General features: G+C 44.9%; 1 protein-coding gene across 2 annotated transcripts in view; it reads left to right on the top strand.

Annotated features, from left to right (window-relative positions):
* The window catches only part of SEMA3D (semaphorin 3D), a 378,418-nt gene that overhangs the window by 306,122 nt on the left and 53,628 nt on the right, over positions 1–18,668 (top strand). For both annotated transcript variants that reach the window (XM_069627821.1, XM_069627822.1), the window contains exon 12: positions 14,566–14,788. In XM_069627821.1, coding sequence (XP_069483922.1) covers positions 14,566–14,788 — 223 coding nt within the window. The remainder of the gene's footprint in view (positions 1–14,565; positions 14,789–18,668) is intronic.

Below are 18,668 nucleotides of genomic sequence, written 5' to 3'. Positions count from 1 at the left end.
GAGAAGGGTCCCAGGGGAACAGTAGGACTCTTTTAGGGGAGACACAGTATTTGTCTTCCTCAAAGGAAGGGATGTCAGTGATGCCAGAGTATAGAATGGCTTCCTGTCAGAGGGAGGTTTCCTTTCCCAAAGCTAATTATCTTGATGTTTGTGAAAACTGTCATAATCAATCATTTATCTGGAGTAAGAGCCCCCTTCAAAAAGGTGACCACATTTATGGTGATAACAACTCTTGTAGTCAACAGTGGAATGCTAAATGCAAATATCAGAACATTAACATCTGATAAACATACCCCTCCTCTAAATCAGAACCACCAATTAAGTCCTTCTGAAACTCTTTTTAAACAGGTTATTAGTGATAGAAGTGAAGTAGGTAAATTGAAAAACAATATCCAGGATAAATGAGGTCCTTTGAACATTGGGGACTTCAAGTCCCAAAATGTCCAAAGTACTGGGACGAAGAAGATTAATGGAGAGGCACTGGTCTGCAAGGTGTAGCCAAATGGTGTTAATGCCCCACACCTGAGAGGAACTGTTAGGTATAAATGGTCTTTTCAAGTGCAAGCCATTAGGAGAAGAAGGAGGTGGCAGGATTGCCTTTACAGTGCCTTCAGAAGTTGAAAAAAAGCAGAGACACTGGGGTCACCGCTATTAGCAGAGCAGCTGCCGGTTCTAAGAGGGTCTCTATGTTTGAAGCCCTTGTATGCAGAGGTCGCGTGGCAGGAAGTCTTATTTTGAAAAGATTTCCCCAGTTTAAGTTGGGTTACGGTGGCAAGCGAGCACCGGATTATCACTGGAGTGGGGAACGCCCCTTTCCCGACCGGCACGGGCGGTGGGAAGTGAAAAGGAGCGGTATGCCGTGTAGAAGGAAGTGTAGGAAGCAGGAGTCACTGTGGCAGCGGAGCTAGTGGATGCAAATGCAGCAACCAGTGGGTTCACTGATACTGTGTAAGCCCGGAATGCTACGTAACTGCCCGCTGGCCATTAGTGATAACTTTGAATACCGAAATGATGTACAGAAGTTTAAGTAGCATAATAAGAATAACTTTGAATAATGAACTGATACAAAGAAGCTAAAATGGCTGATTAAGAACTTGCTGAACAGAAAATAAGGGTATAATTATACTTATAATGATCACAACAATTGCCAAAGCCTAAAGAGGGCAATAGTAAAAGAAGTGAACAAGAACCAATATTGCAAAAGTCAAGGGAGGGCAATACTAGAACAAGTTGACAAAAACCAACAATCCCAAAGTCAAGAAAGGGCAATTTCAGAAACAAACTGAGTATAACCCATATTGCCAAAAAGAGAAAAGGCAAGAGTTGTGAAAGACCCAAACAAGCATTGTCTAAGCCAAAGAGAAACAGGTGTATAGGAAGCCATTATCAGCACTTGGTTGGTGTAAGGTGGGAAAACAAAAGTCGCAGGAGAGCATCCCTCTCTGGAGGAGAGGAGCATAACCTCTGTTGCATGTGGCAATCACAAGTGTGGAACAAACAGCACCAATGTGTCTAATGTCTTTCCAGAAGAATTAATCAATACAGATGTTGTTGAAAGTCAAAATACCTTGTAAAGCTGTTTGAATTAAACTTTACCATAGATGTACTTGTCGTAGTAACCACTTATACCAGGGCAGGGACTTTGCAGTGGTAGTCCTGGCATGCGAGTGGACCAGGTGTCATGACCCTTACCCCTGACCCTCACTGGCAAGTGAACCTTCCAGCTAAGGCCAGGTTCAGGGCCTCCACTATGGCCTCAAGGGTCTTTGCACCTCACCCAAGACTCTCTTGGAGACAGTCCTGGCGCCTTGGGCGCCAGGCTCATAATCATTATAGAGACCAACATTAGGATGGGGCTATTTTACATGGGACTATTTTATTTGGGAACTTCAGCCAACATGGAGGCACTCAAATAGCTCAGGTGCTAAGAACTGAGCTATGTGGTTTAGTGTTTAGGGTGTGGCTGGGCCTAAGACTGCTTTATTTGGACTACTTTACCTGAGACTATTTAAACCACACCCAAACAGCAGAACACGCTTCGCGTTATTCTGCTGTTTACAGCGTGACGCTCACCGTGTCTCCAGTGTTCCTTGATGCCCGCTTATCCTGACACCACGAATCTGAAGAGAAAGAGAACATCGTTAACATAATCTTACCTGTGAGTAGCCTCCTGTCTTGGACTCCTCGCTGGTAGCAGATCCCGCTTACCTGAAGAAAGTCGACGCAGCGAACTCCATCATTCCAGCGACGCATGTCTTCTGAACTCAAAAACCTGGAAAGATGAGAGAACAGGACAGCATTAGAGAGCATCTAATCACTTTCGCTCCCGAACAACGAAAACCAAAAGATCCTTTCCTGATGAGTCGTCTCCTGGTCAGCACCATTTTCGGAACGTCATGGCGCTCGACGAGGAACACAGCAGCCAGTGAAGAAAGGAGAAAAAACACAAGTTAGCAAAAAGGACAAAACAGCGCTGCACATCGCGCATTACTCACCGGACAGCATCGCGCTCATCGCGCCTTCACTAGTTGGCTCGTGCTCATCACCAATCTGCACGCCAAAGCCAAAACATCTTCCATACCTAAAGAGAAGACAAAGAAACAGACATTATTCTCCAAGTACAGAAGGACAAGAAAGAAAGCACTAATTACAAAGACTGTAAACCAGCAAACCTACCTTGTCAAAATGGAGTCGCAGCAGGCCTGTACTCCGGCAGGGCTCGCACCAGTGAAGCAACTTGGTTGCTGCACGCCCTCCATAACTACGCACCCCTGCCACGAGGAGCAGGACGGAGAATGCACCTTACAAAGAATCAAGGTGAGGAGCATACCCTGGGGGAGGTTTCGAATCCAAGGGAGGTGGGAAGACACACTACAGGAGACAGTCCAGTCTTGAACCCAGTTCTCCTGTATTTCAGGCCTCACCTTCATCTGAGAACTTTCCCAGGGATCGGGAGAGGGTTCGAGGTGCAAGTCATCCCACCAGGGCTGAGTGGCGTCCCCGTGGATATCAGGTGAGCATAACACCAGGAAGAAGTAATTGAAGTACAGTGTTGAGGTTAAAGACTGTGAAGAAGAAGAAGTGGCAAGACCTCTAAAATACTTTGTGAACTGCTATGGAATCATCCTGACGAAACGTTGTTGATACAGGTGACTTATGGAAGTGTTTTGTTCACTAAGAAGTTGTGTTGAACTCTTTGCTCCAAGTGGAGAGATGAAGACTCTTCATTTATTTTAAACTGTTGGTCAAAGTCCAAGTACGAGACATTTTGGAGCAAGAAGAACTTAATCCTTAAAATGTTGTTGCAAAACGGAACTTTCCTATTTTCAGCTGTTGATTGAAAAAACTGCTTTGCATCTAGGTAAGGGGAATTCACCCAGGTGGCAAGGAGAAGCAGTAATCAAGTTTATGTTGAACATAACTGTTATTTCTGTTATATTTGAATAGCCATATTTCACCTTGTTGAGTTTGTTGTATGTAGAAGTGTGAGGGGCAGATTCCTTTCGTTAGTGTTTCCTTTAGTTTATTTTGCTAGTCAGGGAAATACTGGTCATGGTCGCATAGTGAGGCGTTTGTCAAACCCTTTTTGAGTTTATAAAATGGCATCTTATGAACAACCTTTGCCAATTTATCCACCTCAGACTTGTGACTCCTCACTGCACCCCAGAACTTTATTTGGAACTTTAAGAGAAAGGCATAAGTCGATAGCTCAGAGAAATCCCCATTTCTACCATGTATTTAGTTTAGAGTGTAAGGGACAGTTTAGGGTTTTCGATACAGGACTGAGGGTGCTTAATTTGTTGAACATCCTGAAACAGACGTTCGTTAGCTTTCTTAAGGCAGGGAAATCCCTCATAGATCGAGGGACAGGTAGGATTTCCCCAATACCTCTTCCTATTTTGTCAGTAAAGGTACTATTTAAAGCCCGAAACCTGATACTATGTTCGACTCCCACTCGTGATCCCTTAGAGTGCTTATTTACTATTCTAAAATGTAGGTTAATGAAACCTGTGAGCCAAGTGGCTTCACAGGTTGGTCCCTCGTCTTATAATGTTATTTCCTTGGGAAATACCCCAGCCTTTCATAGTTGCCCATAAACATCTGCTTCTTTCTGCACCCGCTCCACCTCAACGGGCACCCAAGCAACACGCTGTTCATGTTGCTGCATAGGGCCTCCTCCACTTGACATGGCTTCCAAATATTTCAATCTCCACCAACATAAAACGGAAAATATCAGCGCCAGAGGCATTTAGAAACAAATTACAGGGTGACGATGAAAAGGAATGACTCGGACACAGCGTGCTCTAAACACAATAACCAGCTTAGTGTTGACATGCCGCCATATTTACTCAAAGTCGCATCCAAAGAAAATGTTGAAACGTACAGAAAATGGCCGCCGTAGGGTGCCGCGGTGAGTTCATCAGCAGGAACTATCTGAAAAAGATGAGAGTGTTTATTTATAAAGCAGAAACAACATTTGTTCAATTTCAGAAATCCATTGGGTTTAAGTGATTGTTTTAAAGCGAGTGTAAACGTATGATAAACTGAAAACATGTCTCTCTTTTCTTAGTGGGTCACCTGACAGGCCTGCAGTAAATCTGTTACCATGGTACGACATTTATTTATAAGGAAAACATGGAAGCAGGGGTTGGTTTCTGAGATTGTAAACTCCTTTGACATATGTATTGAGTGAGCGGCAATATTTTTGTGGCGAGCCAAGTGAACTTGAGCGCATTACAGTTGAAATTACAGGGTTCAGAGAAGAAACTGGCGGGGGAGGGCGGTCCACTGCAGAACCCTCTCTCCGCCAGTGTTTATGCAGTGTTTATTGTGTTTCCATTGGTGCTATGCCCTGGGTGTAGTTCTGAAGGCCTCCACCAGCACAATGTTGGTGCATAGAATTTGGGTGAAAGAAAACATCCTTAGATGCTTGTATGTGTGACTGAAAGGAAATCTCTTCTGAGCAGTTTTTTTAGACCTCTGAACTGGGTTTCCTTTCACGAGTGATGGGTGGAATAATTGCACAAGGCAAAGGTAACTAACTTGTAGCACTGCCAGTCGAGGAATGACAGTGTGAGCTTTTGGGTCACCGGTCTTCACTCAAGCAGGGCCGGTGTTAATGTGAGGGCACTGTCATACTGTTTATTAGTACCCAAGAGGCACAATCAGATTGTTTCACCTGGCCAACAAGGATCTGCTCACCGCCGTGGCCCTGAGTTCCTTCCGGGAGTTGCCGCCATGGAAAGGGAGAATGGACTATGTGTAGTCCTTTCTCCCTTTCCATGGTGGCCATTTTCTTTGTTTTGATATTTTTTCTTCTCAAATGGCCACTATAGAAAGGGAGAAGGGACTACATGTAGTCCCTTCTCCACGTTACGTGGTGGCCATTTTCTTTCCTTTTTTTTTTTTTCAACTGCAAAACGCAGGCGGCATCTCGCAACTGAAAAAAAAAGACTAGCTTTCCCCCCCCGACACCACTCATGGCTTAAAGAAGTCCCAACAACTGCTCAACTTTTCACCAATATCGCATTCCACTAGTGCCAAATGTCATCATGAAGTGACACATTATGATCTGCTGGCCCGACCAATGTATCCCTTTACACTGAGGACTCTGAAGGAATTAGACAGTGTTAGTTGGGCACCGAATGTGAACTAACACATTTATGTTACTTCCCAGTTGGGGAAGTCATGTGACTCTGTTTCTTTAAGAAATAGCTTAGATAGAGGAACCCTTCCAATGCCCAGTTCCTGGTTAAGATGTTGCAGAGTGAGGTGACCTGCCAGGCCAGTGCTGGAGGCATTTATTTTATTTGATTTATTTGCATTTTTAAAGCGCTCGCACTGCCCGGGGGCATCGAGGCGCTGTTACAGGAATATGTCTTAGTTGCGTATTTACAATGCGCTTAATACTCAGAGGTTTCTAAGCGCGGACCTGGGGATCGAACCTGTGTTGCTTCATGTCGTCTTGTTTCCAAGGCAAGCACGTTGCCACTGAGCTATCCTCTCAGGCATGTAGTGGGCTCCTTTATACTCTCTTGTTTGAAGGCAGATGAAAGGTTTTGCATCTTCACGTTGGTTTTCAAGCAGCCTGCCTAGTTGGTCCAGTTCGTATATTTAGGGTTCTGCATGGATATTGTTAAACTATGAGCACAACAGTGATGACGTTCAATGCAATATCGGGGAATATTTTCTTTCTAAGCGCTATGAGATGGGAGTTGGTGACAGTATTTACATTTGACAACATTTTTGAATGAGATTCACTTATGCGGCTTCAGCTGAGTGGGCGAGCATCTTCAAAAAGATGTTGTGCATTGCACATGAGAGAGGTCAATAATGGAACCTTGTTTTTGGATCTGTTTAACCTAAAGCTGTTCTCATCCATCCATTCCATGAGAGCGCTGTGGATGTCTGTAATGTTTTGAGAGCGGTCTGTTAGCTGCCAGCTTTCTTCAGGTACTTGCATGTCAGCTGCATCAGGCTGCAAGGGGAGATTCTCTTGCATGGAAGGGGTGGGCTTGTGCATGCTGGTTCATGATCCTTGGATGACGTCAGAGGACACTGCTATAGAATCTGATCTGGATTGACCCAGGTAAACCTGTTGAGCGGGGCCACTAATGGAAGATTTGGACAAGGTCACACAGTCACCATTGATATCTAAGACCTCTGGTGGCCTCCAGAATCTAATACTAAAGCAGCCCTAAGCAGAATTTAGAAAGCAACAATGTCCCACAACAGATTACTTGTGATTACTCATTAGCAAGAATGGAAGCTGGCAGAAAGATACCTTGGAAGGAAGTTTGAATGCAGCTTTGAAGCGCACTGAGTGTTTTGCGCCTTCAAACACTTGTGTCGGCATGTAATAAATATATCATACATCATATATATCATATCATTACATTAAACCCTTGTACGCACGAGCCTTCTATTTTGACATCCGTATGGGCACTATGAGGCTGGCCACGTACACAGAATCCTGTGGCATTGACAGTCCAGATGTATACCCATTATGTAGCTTGGGTGTAGAAACTGTACACCATTTCCTGTTTTTTTTGTACACGTCTTATATTCTTGAGGTCTTTTTAACTGAAGCCCCTTTTGAGGGCGGCCAGTGTAGTGGCCGCCAGCGATGCAATGACTCTTCTGGCCTCCACTCAGGAACCGGAAGTTGTCTTCCTACTAGTTGCATGTATTCATCGGGCTTGGCCCAAAAGACCTAAGAGATGATGTTGGTCCATCGTCTTTACCTGCTCTACTGACATGCATTTATGACGAGCGTGTGCGGCTTTTACGCTGAATAAAGAATACATGAATGAATGAATGAATGATAGCCATTGCTCTGTGCATGACTTGGATCAGGAATGTGGTATGTGATTGTCTTAGGAGCGCCTAACAATCATGGGTAGCACGGTAAGAGCTTTACGTTTTAGATTTGGGACACATTTAATAGAAACCATATGTGTGAATTGTGTCATCTGGAAACCAATCGAGTTCGAGCAGATCATGATAATTCCGGGAAGGCCCACCTCTGGATCCTAGCTCTCAAGCATGGTTGAGTTCAGATATGGCATTATTAGTAAATGTGAGAGGGTGGAATGTTGAATGCTCTGTACAGAGATCCTGTGATTTTATCATTGGCAATGCTATCCAGTATTTGCTTCCCTGCTATCTGCCACCAGACCCATTACATCATCCAAACATTATCATACGGAAGCAAGATTTAATGTATAATGTTTAATATAAATCTTTAAGAGGGCAATTAAAAATTAAAGAAATTGGGTCTTTTCTCATTTTAATCTATGAGAGCACTATTGGCCATTCTTGTAAGTGCATATCACATCTTTAAAGCACAAAAGGAAAAGTCAAAGGAGGAGCTGTAGCCTACTCCTGTAATGTCGAAGAGCATGCGTTGCCTGGTAGCTGCTCACATAAAACTGCTATAATTGTCCCACAGCAGCACCAAACGGGTGTCATTTAGCCGCCTCTCTCAGAAAGTGGCCAACTAGGGGTGGTATGGGAAGATGTGGCTTTTCCTTTCTCCCCCTTGCCTCTCCTCCCTTTGTGCACCCTGCAGTCGCATGCACACAACCAGCTCTTGCTACTTGCATGTCTGTCGGTCGCCTCAGAATTCCCAGGATATCCCCATGGGTTGCTTGAATTGTCATCAGGTGAAGAAGCCTTCAGACTGCCATGACACGCCTCAACGCGTCTCGAGTCCATCACGCAACCATGCTCCGAATAATTCTGTAATGGAGCAAAATAGTCCTAGAAGACACTTTCATGCATATACAATGTTAGGTATCATGAGTGGGTTTTAGTCCCACTTTTCCTGATCTTTACTCTTCTGGATCCTTCACGAAGGATTACTTATGCATACGCCAACTTCCTCAAAAAGACACCCCCAAACGTGTGCCTGCTTATTTCTAACCTACCCCTATTCCGGCTATCTGCTCACATGTTTGGCCTTTTCCTTTCCTTCCCAGACCGAGGTCTGTTTACGTTTGCGAAGGGCCAGCTACACCACCAGGAGGGCATGCCTCAGTGACGTAAGTCCATGACAGCGGGGATGGAAGCAGCATTACATACTATTCACACCACACTATAGACAGCATCACACAGTTTCCAAACCTTAGCTAGAGCACGGCATAGCCTCTTTGCATGAATTCTAAGAAGTGAGCTAGGTCAGAGAGTCTGCAATGGACTGCAACTTGAGAACCTGCTTAACCCTTTACTACTAAAGGCTGCTTACCTTGTGTGAAACTGCCAAGACATATCCATGAAGCATCAAACCAAACATTGGTAGTTAGCATGTGCCTGTGTCGCCCCCATCAGTGGTTAATGACACTAAAGCCTGTGACCTAGCCAGTGTCCTATCCGACTTTGGCCTTCCCCAGCATGTCAATGTACCTACCCATATCAAGGGATGCACGCTGGACTGGGTTTCAGACATGAATTGAGCATTAAACTTAATCTCAGTGCTACCATGTGCATGGTCTGACCATCACAAAATAACATTCTCCATCAACTCTTGCCCACCCGCGGATAAACCTTGTACTGCCCACCTAAACTCACGCGTAACAAGAAGGATATCACAACTGAGAAACTACTTCCTCTCATCCTCCCACTACTAAACTCGGTCTCCACTACTTGTGCTGACCCTACCGTCCTGGTAGACACCTACAATCAAGCCACATTAAAAGCCTTGGATTCCATTGCCCCACTTAAACAGCACAAAGAAAAACCACGCAATCACCTTAATTCCTGGTTCTCCCCTCACCTACGAGAACTTCGTAAAGATAAACGTAAAGCTGAGTCTCTCTGGAGAAACTCACCTACTCCAGCAAATAAAATTAACCTCCTTTCCATCACCCTCTCCTACAAACAAGCCATACTAGTGGCCAAAAAATAAGTCTATAACAACAGGATCATACAAGCTCAATCCAATACTAAGGAACTCTTTAAAATTCTCAAGGAATTAGAGTCACCAGCTGCCCCACTTGACACATGCACCCCTGACACTGAATGGTGCGCTAACATTCAAAAAGCACTCCAAAACAAAATCACTACACTCCAAACTAAAATCAACACCAAAAAAAAACATCTCTTTGATTCAGCAGGTAATACCCAATCCTACAACATCCCACCCCCTAATCACCCCTTCAAACCTTTTAGTTTCTCACCTCTCACCATCAGGGAAGTGGAAAATATCATCACGAAGTTAAAACCATCCAATTGTCAAGGTGACGCCTGCCCAGCACCAGTTGTAAAGGAAGTAGTGCCTGACCTCGCTCCCTTCATCACCTCCTTCATCAACTCCTCCTTTAAATCTGGCATAGTATCAAACAACCTCAAGGATGCTTGGGTAATCCCTTTAATCAAAAAAACGAACTTGGACCCTAGCAACCCCACCAACTATAGGCCTATCACCACAGTACCTTACCTCCTAAAAATCCTGGACCACGCCGCATATCTCCAAATTCAAGATTATCTCGATAAGAACAACCTATTAGGATTTAGGCAGTCTGGTTTCCGGTCGAGACACGGCACAGAGACAGTTCTAATAGATCTAAAAAGGCAAATTGAGGATCTGAAAGTCAAGGGCAAACAAGCGCTCCTTTTAGACCTATCCGCCCCCTTCGATCTGGTGGACCATCAAATCCTCTGCCAGCATCTCAAAACGGCCACCCACTTCTCCGAGGCAGCTAGCTCCTGGATCAGCTCATTCCTTGCCAATAGATCCATGAGAGTCTTCTCACCTCTTGCCGCTGCTGACCCAGCGCACGTCCCCTGCAGAGTCCCACAAGGCTTGTGCGTATCACCCACGCTCTATAACGTTTTCACTAAACCACTCTTTGATATTCTTGACCATCTGGGTGTCACCTACACAAATTATGCGGATGACACCCAGATACTCATCCCTATCACTGGTGATTATGTAACTGACGTCAAAGCTCTAAATGCAGTCTACACCGTCATCTAGGCGTGGATGGCCCACCACGGTCTCTGCCTAAACGATGAGAAAACTGAGTTACTCATCCTAGGCTCTCAGTCCAAACTTTCAAAACTTGACAGCAAATATGATGCCTTCAACATTAATGGTAACATCATCAAGGTCACTAATGTCACTAAAACCCTCGGAATTTACCTAGATTCCACCCTCTCTCTCACCAGACAAACCAACTCAGTAGTTTCAGCATCTGCGTACACATGCAAACTAATCACTGCTTGCCGTCCCTTCTTAACTATGGACAACTGCCTGATCCTTGCTAGAACCCTCATCCTATCCAAAATTGACTACTGTAATGCCCTCTACCTGGGAACGAGTCAAAGAAACATTGACAGACTTCAGGTAACTCAGAATAACGCCATCAGGGCTGCTCTCAACATACCCAGGCACGCACACATTTCATCCACTAGACGCAACATACATTGGCTTCCCATTTCACGGCGTATCACTCTCAAAACACTTGTTCTAAGCGACAAAGCGCAGAACAATGCGGCACCGCCCTACTTGTCAGCATGCTTCACTCAACACACAGCCTCCAGACCTCTAAGATCTGCACAAGCACACACACTCATCATTCCTAGCTTCAAGCTACAGACTGCCAGAGGCTGGAGCTTCCCAGTCCTGGCAGCAAAGCTCTGGAATTCCCTACCCAATGATCTCAGGAATGTCCCCTCCCCTCAATCCTTCAAAAACAGAGCAAAACAATGGCTCCATGAGCAAGATGAAGCTTCGGCTACCATTTGGTAACATCTATTGCATGCTGTGCCCTCGCAATTACCTCTGTATATACTGAAACTACTGACTACCCTTGTAAATGTATGAATATATCCTTGCTCTATGTATATATAATATATTATGTAATATGTAACTGCCTTCTGTAACTTTTCACTGTAACCTTTCCAAACATGCGCCCTGATGCCCGCGGGCAGGCTGCGCAATATAAATAAATAAATACTAAATACTAAATACTAATGCTGATCAATGATGTGGTTGTTCAAACAATGGGATTGCAGACTTTAAAAGGCCAGTGCTGTAGCCCCCCATGCTTTCTCCACATGGACAGACCTGCTCTCCATGCGCACCTGCCCCCCCCTGCACCCTCCAAATGCCTAAATCATCCCCGGCCTTTACTTCTTTCTCTCCCCCTTTCACTAGACTTGTGACATCTTCTTTGATGGTTAACAATCTGAATCTAGGCAGAGGCTGCGGTAAAGGACCCACTCTTTGGGAGGCATAATTGAGCAACATCACGTGTCTCCATTTCTACGACTACTTTATTAACATTCAAAATAGCTTAACGTAGGTAAAACACCAGGGTGCACAAAATGTATTAAGCAGTGACACCCTTTCCTATCACTCGCAATGGGAATTGGGAAAAATAATTCTCAAACAACAACATACTCATGCCTTAAAAAAAACAAAATCAACGAATGTTCTGATTCATGGAAAAAGGCGCATTTACCCCACAAAGCCTGTGCGCTCAAAATAACTTTGCCCGCCCCTGCACAAATAAGAAAATCTGCACGCTCTGCGCATTCAGAGAGTTTTCCATGCAAAACGCCCTATGCACAAGAAGCGGCCGGAACGCCTACAGCATTCCCCCAGGCAAAAAATCACAAAACCTTTGGACCTACCTTAGCCTGAGCATCCAGCACCCCGGAGAATCTGCGTGCAGGCACCTTGTGACTTGGGTGCACTCCAAAAGTTATGAGCCCCTCGTAACTTGTACAAGGTTCGTAACTTATAAGTTACGAGGTGCTTGTTACTTTTGGGACGCACCCGCGCGATTGTACATAATGTCCCCAGTATGATCGGTGTTTTGCGTGCTTGTGGTTTCCGATGGGCCTTTGGACGTTACGCCTGCTATCATGTGGCGAACGGGTCGTGGGATTTGCATGTGCTTTTCCGCAGCCCGATGTTCCGAGTTCAAATCCATGAATACCTTTATATTTGCGCTGCGATTGCTTGGGATTGTACTGTCCCTCAACATGGAAACATTTTCGCAAGTTCTTCCACATTCTGCATGTTTCACCCCCTATTTTGGTCGATTCATAGGCCAAGCCCATACTCTGCCTGGAGACCTGTGGGCGAGCGCAAACGCCACGCAAGTGCCTGGAAAGTCCTGTGCAGTCGCTTCCATGAATCAACGAGTGGGGATTTGTGTGCAGATTGGCACGCAAATCCCCGATTTTCCACGCACATATTTCCATGAATCGACCCTAAGGTCACTGCTTTCTAACACCAGCTTTTTAAAAACACATGTATTTATTGACACAACCTGAAAACTAACCACTTGAGCAAAGCTCACTGTACTAGTCTAAGTGAGGGTGTCTTTGGGTGTGTTACTGTCGCCTGTTGGCATCTACCGCGCACATGCGCTGAATGAGTTCTCTTTTTTGCTTAAACTATTTTTAGAAACGAGAAAATAAACACTAGATGAACTATATTGGGTTTCCATAACATCGTGTGCATTTCCCTAATATTGTTTGTGAATTTTTAAAACTATAGAAAGGTCTATATTTATGCTATCCCTATTTCGCGTGCACTTACTTTTTACGGCTAAAGAAACGTGTTATTGAATGAAATCGCGAGAAATATATCAGAACACGTCTTTGGTTTTCCACCGCAGTCTTTCGTGTGTTATTACATTGTAAAGCCACTAGATGGCAGGATGCACCTAGAATTGAAACACGTTGTTGTTCTAATTACAACCTGCGCCGGAGGAAAATGCATGTGTTGCAGTTACTAGAACCCCTCGGACTCTGAGCACGTGCACTCGGGTATGCACTTTCAGGCCACCGACCTACACCACGCAGGTATTCTAAGCTGCAGGAACTTTGGCATTTGCACAAGAAGGTTTTGCTGTTGGGAATGAGCTCTTGCACAAAAACAATATCTCTTATTTATGCATTTGTTAAGTGCACCGAGAGCAGACTCATCAAGGCGCTGTTTACAGACGTATCAAAAGTTAAGCATAGAAGACTTGACTGTGCACAGCAATACTGCAGCTAGTGAAAAATGTCAAGTTTTACGTTGCTTCCTGAAGGTCCAATAGGATTGCTCCGATCTCAGTGTCAAGGGAAGGGAGTTCCAGTGTTTTGCAGCGGTGACCGGGAACCTGTTTCCTCCCGATGTCTTCCTTCAGAATCTGGGGATCGCCAGTAGGTTTGGGTAGTGTGACCGGGTGGGCCTTAAGGATTGGGTTTTGGCAAACCTTTGCGACAGGTATCTTGGTGCAGTGTGGGCCAGGCATTTCTGCGTGATAGCTGGGGACTTGAATAGAATGCGCTCACAGATTGCAGAACCAGTGGACTCTTGTTCCTGTGGCAGAGATGTGCTCATATTTTGGTATGTTCAGTGCTGCTCTGAGTGCGTTATTTTGAATGATTTGGAGTTAGTTCATGTTGTTTTGAGTCAACCTAACAAATGGGACATTACAATAGTCCAGTCTCGACCCAATACGTGCTCTATCGAAGGAGAGGCAGCTGTCAGGAGATAGGAAGGGCCTACAGGTGTTGATTAGTTTCGCAGCGTAGGCAGCAGAGGATGCAATTGCATTGACCTGCCTCGATAGTAGAGTCAAGGTATACTCCCAAAGTATTAACATTGCTGAAACTGGGTTAGAAATGCCCTCAAGGGTAACTGTTTTGTAGGCCTGTTCTAGTGAGCACTCTGAACCCACCAGGAGAAGTTCCATCTTCCCTACTTGTGCGCACAGTAGACGGGCGCAAGCAGGCAACATTTACAGTGGATTAAATCTCTTGCTCTTATGTGTGCTTCCAGCCGTAAAATTCAACCTAGGTCCTGAACACTATTTTATTTCTAGATTGTCCTGAAAAAGCCTAGGATATTTTTTTCTCGTTTGTGATCGTTCAATTTTCTCTTGTGAGGTTTCGTGAAAATGCACATGTTTCTCTGAGAAAGTGTAAGGAATTTATAATCTTCTGGTGCTGAAATGTAAACATTATCACTGTCCCGGATGCAGACTTTACCATATGCGCTAAACTTCTTACGGTTTAAAAGCTGCGCGTGGCTTCATCCTCTGCCTTTTCTTTCTTTAGTGTCCGAGCAGAACCTATGACCCGCTCATCAAATCGACCAAAGACTTCCCGGACGACGTCATCAGCTTTATAAAGCACCACCCTCTGATGTACCGGGCTGTGTACCCTCGCATGGGAAGGCCGGTGTTTACGCGACTGAACGTGGACTATAAGCTAACACAGATTGTCGTGGACCACGTCGTGGCGGAAGATGGCCAGTATGATGTCATGTTTCTGGGAACAGGTACATTTGAAAAAACTGTCTTAAAGTTCTATTTTACTAGCACCTGTGCCAGACTCGTATTTGCCAAAAGTGGAGCAGGGCAAGACACGGACCTTACATATATGCCTCAAGAAACAGATTAAGCTGCTCACAAGAAGGTGTGTGCCTGTGTGTGTGTCCATACCTGGGTCTGGCCCTGTTGTCACCCATTATAGTTCAGTCACAATTGAACACTGTGAGTGAAAGTGTGTTGGGGTGAATTTGTACCATATTCTAAAACCACTAAATCATCAGAGTTGAAATCTGAAGCCATTTTTTGTTTTTGAGAGTGCAGTGATGTTCCTTAGCCACGACTCCTTCCATAATTCTGAATGCACTATAGGCGTTCCCCTGGCAACACATTAAAGCCTCGAGTCTTGGGAGGATAGATCAGGGCCAACACACTCGCCTTGTAGGCAAGATGTCACAGAGCACCACAGGTTCGATCCCCGGGTCCACACCTAGAAACCTCTGGGTATTAAGCACGTTATAAATCACCTATCCTATCATGTCAAAGAGGGAATGCTTTCTCTGTAACATCAGGTGCTTACTGAGGGGGGACATGGTTATCAAACGGTTTAACTGCAATCCATTGTTATCCAACTGTGACCTTGAGCTTTGTTAGCCTCACACACATTTGCACACTTTATGCCTAAGATCACCCCTCTGTCAATTATGTGCAGGCAAATTTGGGAGCTATTGATATTGATATTTTATTTCTCTCGCACTCATACACAAGTGTTTCAGAGCGCGACATGGCAGGGGAAGGGGAACAGGGGAGAACAAAAACGATCTTACTAGGCCCAGTGACATTGAGAACACGCAAGTCCATGGGAAAGGGAAAATGGGGAAAGTGCATGGAAGGGGGGAGAGGTGGATAGGGCAGAACAGAGGAGAGAACAGAATAAATAAATACGTAAAATAAATAAATAAATAATGGTGGTAGTGCAACCAGCAAGTGGCAAGTGCTAAGTTAAGCAGATAGGGTATATCTGATGAGTGCAGAAGATAAGTCGGTGGGGGACTGTATGGGTACAGGTACAGACCCCAGTGCAGGGGGTGGTCAGGAGGCAGTACAGGGGGGTGGCAGGGTGAGCAGGAACCTGTGCCCGGAGGACAGAGGGTGTCCAGGTGATCGGTGCCGAGAGAGAAAACAGATCAGCAGGGGAGAGAAGGGGGAAAAGGCAGAAGCGAAGAGGAAGGTTTTGAGGTGCTTCCGGAACCAGAGATGGTTCTCCTCAAGTTTCAAGGTGGAAGGGAGGCTGTTCCAGAGGGAGGCCCCAGCTGAAGACAGAGATCTACCCCCAGTGCATTTCTTTGAGAAACAACTGACCCCGAGTCAGTTAGAGGTAGAGGAGCGAGGAGCTCGAGAGGGGAGGTATTTACGGAGGGATAGCTGAAGGTATTTTGGACCCAGGCCCCAGAAAGCCTTGTGGACAATGCAGAGGGTTTTGAATGTAATCCTTGCGTCCACTGGGAGCCAATGTAGGGAATTCAGAGCTGGAGAGATACGAGCTGGTAAAATTGGAAGATTGCGCTTCACAGGCCACATTACAGAAAGTTTTCATTGGTGCAATTGTAATTAACACTAGGACATAACTGCCCTCGTGCAATAAACCTTATTCCTTCAGTGCATGTTTTGTACCAGGCACTAGAAGAAGGGGCTAAAAATGCACTGGAAAAAAAAAAATATATATATATATTTGTTTGCAGAAGGGAGATTTTTGCACTTGTGTCCAAGGTTTCTGTAATACTGTCTCACATCTCTCCCACAGGGTTATCGATTGCTTTATAGAGTATCAGCCTGCACCAAACACAGGCGACAGTCAAGCACACATTATGCAATATTCCCCTTTGTGCTTTGATGGGGAAACATAGTACTTAACATAATAAAGAGAATGTGCGGGTTCCTATGCAAGCTAAAGGGGGGAGAGCGGAAATGTTTTCCGTCTGAGGACATTAAAAGCTAATATCACTTTTCCAAAGCAAAGGCAGCATTTGGATTTAGCATTCATTGTACGTGCTTAAATGTCATTTGTAATGACGTATGCAAGGTGCTTGGTGCAAAGTCAACTGAAAAGGACACAGAACGAAAGACCCATTCCTGACCCGCAAAACGCTTATTCGACACATCTGTGAGCAGTTTCTCGTTCACTCTTGTTCACTGCTACTCCCAACATGGCCGCCAGATGGCGGTGCAGTAGTAAGAAAGCCACATGCAGAATATTTTTAGGAACCGGTATTGCTTTCTTGGTGGAATTTCTGGTCTTAATGTGCACGACTGGGCTAACGTACTTTTCATGGATTCTGTGTTTTAATATTTGCATACATATAATGTGAGACAACAATTTGCCAGTCGTCTTTCATTATGTTATTCCCAGTAGCCCACCCGTGAAATACACGTTCAGAAATCTACAAGCTTTGCAATTACGTGGGGAATTCACAGCGCAGTTTTGGGACGCTTCGTATTTCTTTTTCATTAAAAATAAATGAGAACAACAAGTTTGATTCATTTTTAAATCCAGGCAATGGCTTTTCAAAATTGAAAATTAAATTGAGCTTTCAAATCTAACTTTAATCAAAGAGGGGGGGGTCAAGGGGAAAACCTAATCTTTAATTGTGTTTTGATGTGAGTCCAATTTCAACTCTCGTTCCCTTCAGTACAGACCAGTGCATGGAACTAAAGGTCAGACTAAACTGTCACTTATTTTTAGTACTGCAAAGAATCTTGACTGAATGTGGCACACTACACAAAAACACAGTTACAATATGACACAATGTAAACCCCTGCCTTTTGACAGTGTAGAATACGCAGGGCCAAACATGTCTGTGTTTGCTCGACATCTTTGAGACATTGATATCTCTGGAGGGGGCGATCAAATTTAAAGGGGCAGTGCCTTCCATTTTTAACAGGACTTTAGTATTTGCTTGAGAACACTGAAGCTTAAAGGCCGCCTGCAGTCAAAGCTGTGCACTAGGAGGTTGTGCATGACTAATGGGAGTATCTTTGGTGTCATGATCAGAGAGGAATTTCTGTACACCTGCACCCCGGCTTGCATTCATTTCCCATATCCGTCCTCGCGAAATCACTGCAATGGTTTGCCCAGGAGCACACATTCCCCTCGCGTACATTTTGTCTCCTTCAGACGTGCATCAAAACAGCGTTGCAGAAGTTGTCATCGACATTTGTAATCACGGCCGAGACGTGCTGGGCGCGTTCACCCAATACGCACACGCAGATTCCTAGCTGCCTTCCACACCGCTCTGCCAAAAAGAAAGGAAAAACAACTTGCCAAATGGTGGGCACCATATCAGGTGATTCCAGCCACTGCTGGGTACAGCGCATGCCATAGTGTGTACTATATAATTTAATTAATGCCACCAGTATTGTGCTTAAGTAAACTTGGATTTTTTAGTTGTTAATGAAAACAAAATTCTCCTCCTGAATCTACCATTTTCCACTCTGCGACCCCTCCAGCCAAACCAGAATAGGGCAGCAAGACTTATCCTTGGCCTTAAGCCCGGGGACAGCATCTCTCCAGCTCTAAAAAGTCTTCATTGGCTCCCGGTTGCTGCACGGATTAAATTAAAATCCCTCTGCATCACCCACAAGGCTGTCTGGGCCCGAAGACCACACTATCTTCAACTTTATCTCACTAAATACTCTCCCTCTTGACCACTACTTTCCTCTGGCACCAACTCTGCCTGTAAAGAGCTTTGCTAAACAGAGGGTAGGGGGCTTGCTCACTTTCCTCAGCTGGCTCCCTCCTATGGCACACCCTCCCCCTGCCCCTTGAGCAGAATGTTCTCAAATTCCGGAACCTTCTTAAGACTTTCCCCTTTACATCCTCCTTCCCTTCTT

The sequence above is a fragment of the Ambystoma mexicanum genome, chromosome 12 (genome assembly GCF_040938575.1).
Source record: "Ambystoma mexicanum isolate Mex_15411 chromosome 12, UKY_AmexF1_1, whole genome shotgun sequence".
Classification (NCBI taxonomy): domain Eukaryota; kingdom Metazoa; phylum Chordata; class Amphibia; order Caudata; family Ambystomatidae; genus Ambystoma; species Ambystoma mexicanum.
The sequence above is the reverse complement of the archived record's forward strand: the minus strand, read 5'-3'. Positions and strand labels throughout refer to the sequence as shown.